Source organism: Marmota marmota, unplaced genomic scaffold (assembly GCF_001458135.2).
Source record: "Marmota marmota marmota unplaced genomic scaffold, marMar, whole genome shotgun sequence".
Lineage (NCBI taxonomy): Eukaryota > Metazoa > Chordata > Mammalia > Rodentia > Sciuridae > Marmota > Marmota marmota.
In genome coordinates this window covers 5,185,871-5,195,349 of record NW_026000205.1, presented here as the reverse complement: position 1 = coordinate 5,195,349, position 9,479 = coordinate 5,185,871, and the positions used below count along the sequence as shown (strand labels likewise).

The window sequence follows — 9,479 nt, the reverse complement described above, 5'->3', positions numbered from 1 at the left end:
TGACTTTTTTTTTTTTTTTTAATATTTTTTAGTTGTAGATGGACACAATACTTTCATTTATTTTTTTTAATGTGGTGCTGAGGATCGAACCCTGCACCTCACACATGCTAGGCGGGCCCTCTGCCCCTGAGCCACAGCCTCAGCCCAGAGGTTTACTTTTCGTGTGATAGAATTTCGTTTTCTCGCAGTGCTGGGATGCACACGGGAGCCTGTGGTCACCACGGCTGAGCCACATCCCCAGCCCTCTTCTTTTTTTGTTCTGGGTCCTAATCTCTCTTTCTCTCTCTCTTTTTTTTTTAATGTTTATTTTTTAGTTTTAGGTGGGCACAATATCTTTATTTTATTTTTATGTGGTGCTGAGGATCAAACCCAGGGTCTCACGCATGCCAGGCGAGCGCGCTACCACTTGAGACACATCCCGAGCCCCCCTAATCTCTCTCTCTCTCTTTTTTTTGGGCAGTGCTGGGGATTGAACCCAGGGCCTTGTGCATGGGAGGCACAAACTCTAGGAACTGAGCTATACCCCCAGCCCCCCTGGGTCCTAATCTCTTATAAGGAATCCAGTCATGGTGGATTAGGACCTCATGTACCCGAATAACATCTTCATTTCAATTTTATTCTGATTTGTGGTACTGGGGATTGAATTCAGGAGTGCTCTGTCACTGTCACACATTCCTAACCCTTTTTATTTTTTGTTTTGCCACAGGGTCTCACTAAGCTTAATGAGAGCAGCTTTCAAATTTATGACCCCCTGCTTTGGCCTCCCAAGTAGCTGCAGTTCCAGTAGCTGTGCCTGGCCTTGTTTATTTAAAAGGTTTTACTCATTGTGCTGAGGGTCAAATCCAGGGCCTCATGCATACTAAGCACATGTCTACTGCTAAATTGCCTATTGATTATTATTTATTATTATTGCCATCTCTAAACATAGTCACTGAGGTACTAAGAGTTATTCCTTCAACACAGGAATTTTGGGGAACATAACTCAGTCTGCAACCTCTACAGAGAAAATTTACTGTTTTAAGGTTGGGAGTATTGCTTAGTGATAGACCACTTGCCTAGTGTGCTCAGAACCATGCCTTCAATCCCCACAAGTGCAAAAGAAGACAAAAATTGACCATTTTAACTATATATATGTATTTTCTTTGCAAGGGTGGTGGGGAGACAGGGAATTAAACCCAGAGACACTTTACCATTAAGGTACATCCCAAATCCTTTTTTTTTTTTTTAATATATATTTTTTTATTTTTTAGTTGTAGTTGGACACAATACCTTTATTTTATTTATTTTTATGTGGTGCTGAGGATTGAACCCAGTGCCTCGCACATGCTAGGTGAGCACTTTACCACTGAGCCACAACCCCAGCCCTTTTAATTTTTTAATTTGAGACAGGGTCTTGCTAAATTGCTGGCCTCAAACTGGCTACCCTGCCTACGTCGTCAGAGTTTCTGGGATTACGGGTGTGCGCCATCATGTCCAGCTATTTTAAGCCTTTCTAAGTGTAATCTCCTGTGATATTAAGTATATTCACATTGCCAGAGATGGCACACTCCTGTAATCCCCGTGACTTGGGAGGCTGAGGCAGGAGGATCACAAGTTCAAAGCCGATCTGGGCAACTTAGCGAGACCCTGTCACAGAATAAAAAATAAAATGGACTGGGGTTTTAGCTCAGTGGTAAAGTATCCCTGGGTTCAATCCCTAGAACCCCCAAAATAAAAATAAATAAAAAACAAAAGGACTGGGGTGTATCTCAATGTAGAGTGCCCAGTTGCACCCCCAGACCCCACCAGATGCAGAAGTACATTCACCCCGATAGATGCCTGTCACACTGTTCACCTTCCCAAACTGAAACCCACTAAATACAGACTCCCCACTTTGTCTTCTCACTGCCTTCTGACATCTGTCTGTATACTCTGTGTGTGTGCGTGTGTGTGTGCATGTCTCTCTCTCTTTTTTGGCACTAGAGATTGAACCCAGGGACGCTTTACCACTGAGCCACACCCCCAATTTTTAAATTTTGACACAGGGTGTTGTTAAGTTGCCAAAGGTCTTGCTGAATTGCTGAGACTGGCCTTGACCTTGTGGTCCTCTGGATTACAGGCATGTACCACCATGTCTACTTCTGTCCCTGTGACTTTTTATTTTATTTTTTTAACTTTTTAGTTGTAGTTGGACATAATACCTTTGTTTTATTTATTTATTTTTATGGGTGCTGAGGATCAAACCCAGGACCTCACATGTGCTTGGCAAGCGCTCTACTGCTGAGCCCCAGCCCCAGCCCCCTGTCCCTGTGACTTTTACTGCTTTGGTTAGCTCTGATGAACGGTCAGCCTTTGTTTTCCTGTGACAGGTGATGGTATCTTCTTGCGTATGGATTCTCATGTTCCTTCCAACAGTGGGACTCAGGGTTGTGCCCTCAGTGTCTAGTTAGGGGGATAATAGGTGGGAATGGGGTGGTATATCTGGCACTTGGTTTTGTCCCTGTCTGTCTACACCTAGTGACAGGCCCTTTTTCTGTTCTGTGCCCTTATTTACCCATCTGTAAAATGGACATTTCTTTGTTCTCTTCTTTTTGGAGACGTACTTCAGTAAAATGGTCAGAAGACCAGGCCATACAGTCAGTTCTCTTTTAGCTGTGAGAAATTACACAGCAGAAAGGTGTAAGTTTTGTTTTCTTCCTTTCCTTCAGGGGCACTCTACCACTGAGCCACATCCCCAACACTGTTTATATTTATTATTTGAGACAGGGTTTCACAAAGTTGCCTGGCTGGCCTCAAACGTGGGATCCTCTGGCCTTAGCCTCCTGAGTCGCTGGCATTACAGGTGTGCCCGCCATCCCCTTAGCTAGAATGTCTGCACATCACCAGGGCCGGCCACAGGGAAGGCTGGGAAATGTACTCTTTATGCTGGGGACCCAAGCACCTTGCTGAAAAGCAGTGATTCTCTTCCTAAAGTGAAAGGAGGGTGATTCTGTGGGGGCAGGGATCTGTCTATAGATTGTTGGGCAGATCTGTAATTTATTAGATTTCCTCTAAATTTGTAAATCATATGTACTTATTGTATAAAATAAAACAATTTAGACAACCTAGAAGAGTATAAAGAAAAATGAGGGGCCTGAGCTTAGCTCAGTGGTACAACATTTCCCAAGTCCTCTGAAGCCATGTGGAGTCTGCATACACCCTGCTCACAGGCTCCTGTTTACTCCATTATTTTGGAGGGGAGAGAAAGGAATGGAACCCAAGGATGCTTTACCGAGCCTCATCTCCAGGCCTTTTTTTTATTTCTTATTTAGAGACAGGGTCTCGCTAAATTGCCTAGGGCTTCGCCAAGTTCCTGAGGCTGGCTTTTGAACTTGCCATCCTCCCTAGTCACTGGGATCACAGGTGTGCGGCGCCATGCCTGGCTTTCCCGTTTACTTTCAGTCATCCCTAGGTCTCTTGGAATGCCTAACACAGTGCGCATGCTGCACAAACAGGTGTTACACTGTACTTTTCAGGGAATAATGAGATGAAAAAGGTTTATACATGTTCAGAAGCAGTTTTTATTTTTGAATGCTTTCCATCTGCGGTTGGTTCATTTCACGTTAAGTGAAACCTGCAGCTCTGGAGGGCCGACACTAAAGAAAAGGCGGGACTATTGGTTGGTGGCCATCTGGTGAGCACATACCTAGTAATTGGCCCTAAGCGGGTCACATTAGGATGCTCAAAGACAAACTTGTTTAAGAAAAATTATGAGCTACCCACTTGTCCAAAATAGCGAATCAGCTATCATCATTTGGGGCGGGAAAGGTTGGGGGCACGGGTGGCTCCGATTGCATGGGAGAGCCGGCCTCAACACCTCTCAGCTGTGGCACATGCTCAGGTGATCACCTTTCCTGTGCCTCAGTTTCCATCTCACAGACGGGAGCGCTGACCAAGGGTCATCAAATGGATTCCATGAGAATCCATGTCACTAGTGTGGCATTGCTTTCATTGTTCAATTAAAAAAAAAAACAACCTTATGGACTGGGGCTGGGGCTCAGCGGCAGAGCGCTCGCCTAGCACATGTGAGCCCTGAGTTCGATCCTCAGCACCACAAAAAAATAATTAAACGAAATATACTGTGTCCATGTATAGCTAAAAAATAACCCACAAAATCTGACGCAGTTGTCAATCACATTCTGCCGTGGGACAGGGTCATCTGCCTGGTGTCCTCCAAGGGTGGCACATAGCCACGCATGGTGGCACATCCTGTAATCCCGGTGGCTCAGGAGGATGGCAAAGTTCAAAGCCAGCCTCAGCAACTTAGCAAGACCCTGTCTGAAAATCAAAAGGGCTGGGGCTGGGGCTCAGTGGTGGAGCACTCCTGGGTCAGTCCTTGGAGTCCCACAGGCTACCGGGAGCTGTGCAGGAAGAACTCTCTTCTGGGTGTTCAGCCCCTAAGCCTGGGCGCGCTCCTGCCGCTGGCGCCCCAGGCTTCTCCACCACGAGCTCCTTTCCCCCTCCCTTCCCCGATGGCCGTGTAACGATTTAGGATCTTATTCTGTGTCACTCATTTTTCACGGCCCAGCAGCTCTGCATAGATTACTTGTGTCCTTCCCTTCATTTTTACAGAAGAAGCAGGCTGTGTCACACACTGGCCTCTCCTTGGTGTTTTCTCATTAGCAAGGTATCTGAGAAATCTTTCTGCATCAGTACAGAAGGGAGCTTGCCGCGGATGAAAGAGCTCTGATACAGACTCACCGCAGGCTCGTTTCCTCCCTGAGAACCAGCTGGCGCCGCCGTCAGTTGGGTGGATGCACACAGACCATTTTGTCTGGAGTCATCTTTGTTTTTAAGGTAGACACAGTATCTCTATTTTACTTTTATGTGGTGCTCAGAATCGAACCCAGTGCCTCAAGCATGCTAGGCGAGCACGTTACCGCTTGAACCACACCCCCAGCCCTGGAGTCAGCCCCAGCACTTCTTATTATTTATTTTGAGACGGGGTCTTGTTAAGTTGCTGAGGGTCTTGCAAAGTTGCTGAGGCTGGCCTCAAACTTGTAGTCCTCCTGCCTCAGCCTCCCAAGTTGCTGGGATTACAGGTGTGCTCCACCACATCTGGCCGTGCTTTTTATTTTCAATTTTGATTTAGGGTCTCAATGGGTAGCCCCAGGCTGGCCTTGAATTTATGAGCCTCCCAAGTAACTGGGATTAAAGGCATGCACCACCGCCGCTGCCCCTGCCTGTCTGCACACCCCACCCCACCCCACCCCAGTGCTGGCAATGGAAGCCAGGGCCTTCACACCTTAGGCATACACTCTACCTTTGAGTACTTTTTTATTTTATTTTCAGACAGTTCTCACTACGTTTCCTAGGCTGGCCTCAAACTTGTCATCCTCCCATCTGTGTGGAGTTCTTAAATTGAGGGTTTATTTTCAGGGTCCCTGAACTCCTCACAGCTTTAGGGAGATTATGTGAAATAGGCTCTGGGGACGGGTGGCATGTGTGCATTTGAGCTTGTCCTCAAACTAGACCCGTGGTTGCTGGGGTGGAGATGGCCAGCACTGGGTGTATAAAGGAGTGGGGAGACGGAGGGTTTGTTTTCTTTTGTTTTTTCCCTCTCCATCACTCAGGGATTGAACTCAGGGGTGCTTCACCACAGAGCTACATCCCAGCCCTGTTTATTTATATTTTGAAACAAGGACTTACTAGGTGGCTGAGACTGGCTTTGAACTTATGATCCTCCTGCCTCGGCCTCTGGAGTCACTGGGATTACAGGCGTGCTTTCCGGTGTCCAGCTAGGAGGTTTTTTGTTTTTTTTTTTGTACCGGGAATTGAACTGGGCCTCCTCCCCAGCCCATTTTGTATTTTATTTAGAGACAGGGTCTTGCGGAGTTGCTGAGCACCTTGTACCTGGCCAGCTAGGAGTTTTAATTTATGTCTTTTCATACATTTACAAGTTTCCAGCTAAGCATGGTGATGCACACCTGTAATCCCAGAGACTCAGGAGCCTGAGTCAGAAGGATCACAGGTTTGAGGCCAACCTGGACCACTCTAGAGCACTCGTCTCAGTAAAATACAAACAAAGGGTGCTGGGGCTGGGGCTCAGTGGCGGAGCACTGGCCTAAGCTGCTGAGACCCAGGTTCAATTCCTAGTAATGAGAAAAAATGGAAGAAATCATATTTACAACTTTTCTGAACTGGTGGCTGTAGGGCAGTAGTTGGGGTGGGAGGGAGGGAGGGAGGACTTAAAGTCTGTTTTATTTGCTTACTCGGGTAAATTGAAAAATGTCAGGAGGGTCCAGGCCCTGTAGGCCTGGCTCCATGAGCAGAGGACCGTGTCTGTGAGCCTTCCACAAAGGCCCTGAAGACCATGGTGACACATGTTCTCCAGAGAACTAGGGAATGGAGCCCCAGCCTGCCTGGTTTTATTCAGGGGACTTTCCTTCTCTCTCGCAGGGACCCCGGGGGTTGGGGCGGGTGCTTCTCCATGGGCTCCTCACTAGGCAGGACGGAGCTGCCTGTGGGTGTCTTCGCTCCCAAATGTTCCTGGGAGTATTTACTAAAATGGGAACTTCTCGTGGAGGCGGTTGGGTCCCCAGAGAATGCCAGCCGTGTGCCTCAGGGACTTTTGGGGAGGCAGCAGGTGGCTGAGCTAGGCCACGGCCCCTGAGACCCCAGACCCCTGGGCCTCATGGCTTCTGCAGGCAGAGGCAAGTCCCTGCGCCTGACCAAGCTCAGTCGGGGGGCAGCCCGCCTATGCCAGCGGAGCACCCGGTCCTTTTCCACTTTACAGCTTTTGTTTTTGTGGTGCTGGGGATGGAGCCCAGGGCCTTGTGCATAACAGGTGGGTGCTCCCACCGAGCTGCATCCCAGCTCAAAATCCAGGCTTCTCAGCTGGACATGGTGGCACGTGCCTGTAATCCCAGCCGCTGGGAGGCTGAGGCAAGAAGATGGCAAGTTTGAGGCCAGCCTCAGCAATTCAGTGAGACCCTGTCTCAAATTTATAAAGGAGGCTGAGGATATGGCTCAGTGGTAGAGCACCCCTGGGCTCAGTCCCTAGTGTCTGTCTCTCTGTTTTCCTCTCTCTCTCTCACACACACACTCTCTCAAACACACGCACACACTGAGCCACATCCCCAGCCCGTTTTATATTTTATTTAAAGACAGGGTCTCGCCAAGTTGCTGAGGCTGGCTTTGAACTTGCATTCCTCTTGCCTCAGCCTCCTGAGCCGCTGGGATTACAGGTGTGTGCCACTGTGCCCAGCCTCTTTGTTGTTTTTTAGGAAGACAGGGTCTCGCTGTGTTGCCCAGGCTGGCCTGGAGCTCCTGGGCTCCAGGGATCCTCCTGCTTCGGCCTCCTGAAGACTGGTACTGCAGGCATGCACTACCGCGCCTGGCTGGTTTTTTTTTTCCCCCCTCTGAATATGAATTTTATTTTATTTTTTTTAAAGAGAGAGAGAGAGAGAGAGAGAGAGAATTTTAACATTTATTTTTTAGTTTTCGGCGGGCACAACATCTTTTGTTTGTATGTGGTGCTGAGGGTCGAACCCGGGCCGCATGCATGCCAGGCGAGCGCGCTACCGCTTGAGCCACATCCCCAGCCCTATGAGTATTTTTTATCTGAGCTTGGTTGGCTATGGATGCAAAACCTGCAGATACCGAGGGCCAAATGTAATCTCATTTTCTCAATATTTGTAATTAACAAATATAAAATGTGTTGATATATTCTTAGTATATTAATTGATTTTTCATTTTATTTAAAAATTTTTTCTAGTTGTAGATGGACAGACACAATATCTGTTTTTATTTATCTTTAATGGGGTGCTGAGGATCGAACCCAGGGCCTCATACGTGAGAGGCAAGCACTCTATCACTAGCCACAATCCCAGCCCTATTGATTTTTTTTGAGCCCTTTCAGTTCTTTTTATTTAAATTTATTTTTTAGTTGTAGTTGAACGCAATACCTTTATTTTATTTATTTTTATGGGTTGCTGAGGATCGAACCCAGGGTCTTGCATGTGCTAGGCGAGTGCTCTACTGCTCAGCCCCAGCTCCAGCCTCCTCAGTTCTTTTTATATATATATATTAATTAGTCGTAGGTGGACACAGTGCCTTTGATTAATTAATATATTTTTTGTGTGGGGCTGAGGATGAAACCACGACCTCCCCTGTGCTAGGCAAGCGCTCCACCACTGAGCCACACAGCCCTGCTCCCTCTGTAGTCCTCGTTGAGGGCCGAGTGGGTCTGAAGGACCTCACCTTGTGGCTAAAAATGAGGACTAACCCATTACTTACCACCATTTCTCCAGTTTTCAGTTGATTTGAAGTTTGAAAATGTTCCTTCTTGTAAGGTTTTGTGTCCCTGAAATATTGGGACTCCAGATTCCTAGGATTCTCTCTCGCAGGGACCCCGGGGGTTGGGGCGGGTGCTTCTCAGGTGTGGGAGCTCGTGAGGCCACGTGACTGCCCAGAGCCCCTGGGGGAGTCAGGGTGGCCCCATGTGGAGCCAGGCAGTGCCGGGCCCCCAGCACCCACTGGCACCTGGGCCTACCTCCACACCTCACTTGGGGTCCTCTTGCCATCTCAGCTGCCTTGTGACTGACTTTTTGGGGACCCTGCACCACTCGGTCACAGTCCCTAGCCAGACCCTGAAGTGCAGGTGCCCAGCGAGGCGCTGGGTTGCTGGGGGCAGGCCGGTGGCTCAGCCTGTGTGCTTTCTCCTCAGGATCTTCATCATCTGGGCCATCAGCAGCTGGTTCCGCCGAGGGCCGGCCCCTCAGGACCAGACGGGCCCCGGGGGAGCCCCACGTGTCGCCAGCCGCAACCTGTTCCCCAAAGACACTTTAATGGTAACTGCTGGGTGGGAGGTGGTGTGGGTGGTGGAGGAGTGACAGTGCCGGGTTGTTGGGAGGGAGCAGACCCTGGCCACCGCTGGCTTGTGAGCAGGCAGGGGCCGGGCCTGGGCCACCAGCAGGTGCAACCTGTGCCACGTGGAAGGAAATGGTGAGCTCCTTGGGCTTTTTGTTTTGTGCGGTTGATGTTGAGGCGGGATGCCAAAGACTTCACTCAGTTATTTAAAAACTGTCCCAGCAGGGCGTTAGCTGTAATTCCAGAAGTCTGTCCAGCCCTTAGAGGTTGTGATGGGAGACACGCAGGGGAGCGGGGAGGGACGGGGGACAGGGGACGGAGGGCCGGCACCAGGCAGCCCAGGAGCCTCCACCACAGGCCTTGGCCTGGGCCTCTCCCTGGGGTTCTCCGCGGCTCCCAGGCAGCTTCCCAGGGTTCTGGTGGGAGGTGACCCCTGCAGAGCTGTTCTTGAGTAGGCCCTCGGGAGTGCAGACTAAGATGGCCTGGGCAAGGAGGGTGTTCTGCAAAGCCTGCCCCCTCCCAAGTCACTAGCCCTGGGGCCTGCAGGTAAAGGGGGGCCAGTCGAGGAGGGGGTTATCCAGGGAGGTCCTGCCTCTTAAAATTTTTTCTTTCTTTCTTTTCTATTCTTTTTTTTTTTTTTTTTTTTAGGT

General features: G+C 49.1%; 1 protein-coding gene and 1 long non-coding RNA gene across 2 annotated transcripts in view; one reads left to right on the top strand and one right to left on the bottom strand.

Moving 5' to 3' along the window:
- Positions 1–9,479, top strand: part of Clptm1 (CLPTM1 regulator of GABA type A receptor forward trafficking) — a 30,219-nt gene that overhangs the window by 7,683 nt on the left and 13,057 nt on the right. The window contains exon 3 of the mRNA XM_015496719.2: positions 8,687–8,810. Within this exon, the coding sequence (XP_015352205.1) occupies positions 8,687–8,810 (124 nt within the window). The remainder of the gene's footprint in view (positions 1–8,686; positions 8,811–9,479) is intronic.
- The window catches only part of LOC125612584, a 23,409-nt gene that overhangs the window by 13,097 nt on the left and 833 nt on the right, over positions 1–9,479 (bottom strand). Inside the window, exon 2 of the long non-coding RNA XR_007343026.1 lies at positions 2,502–2,506. This is a non-coding gene — a long non-coding RNA (uncharacterized LOC125612584). The remainder of the gene's footprint in view (positions 1–2,501; positions 2,507–9,479) is intronic.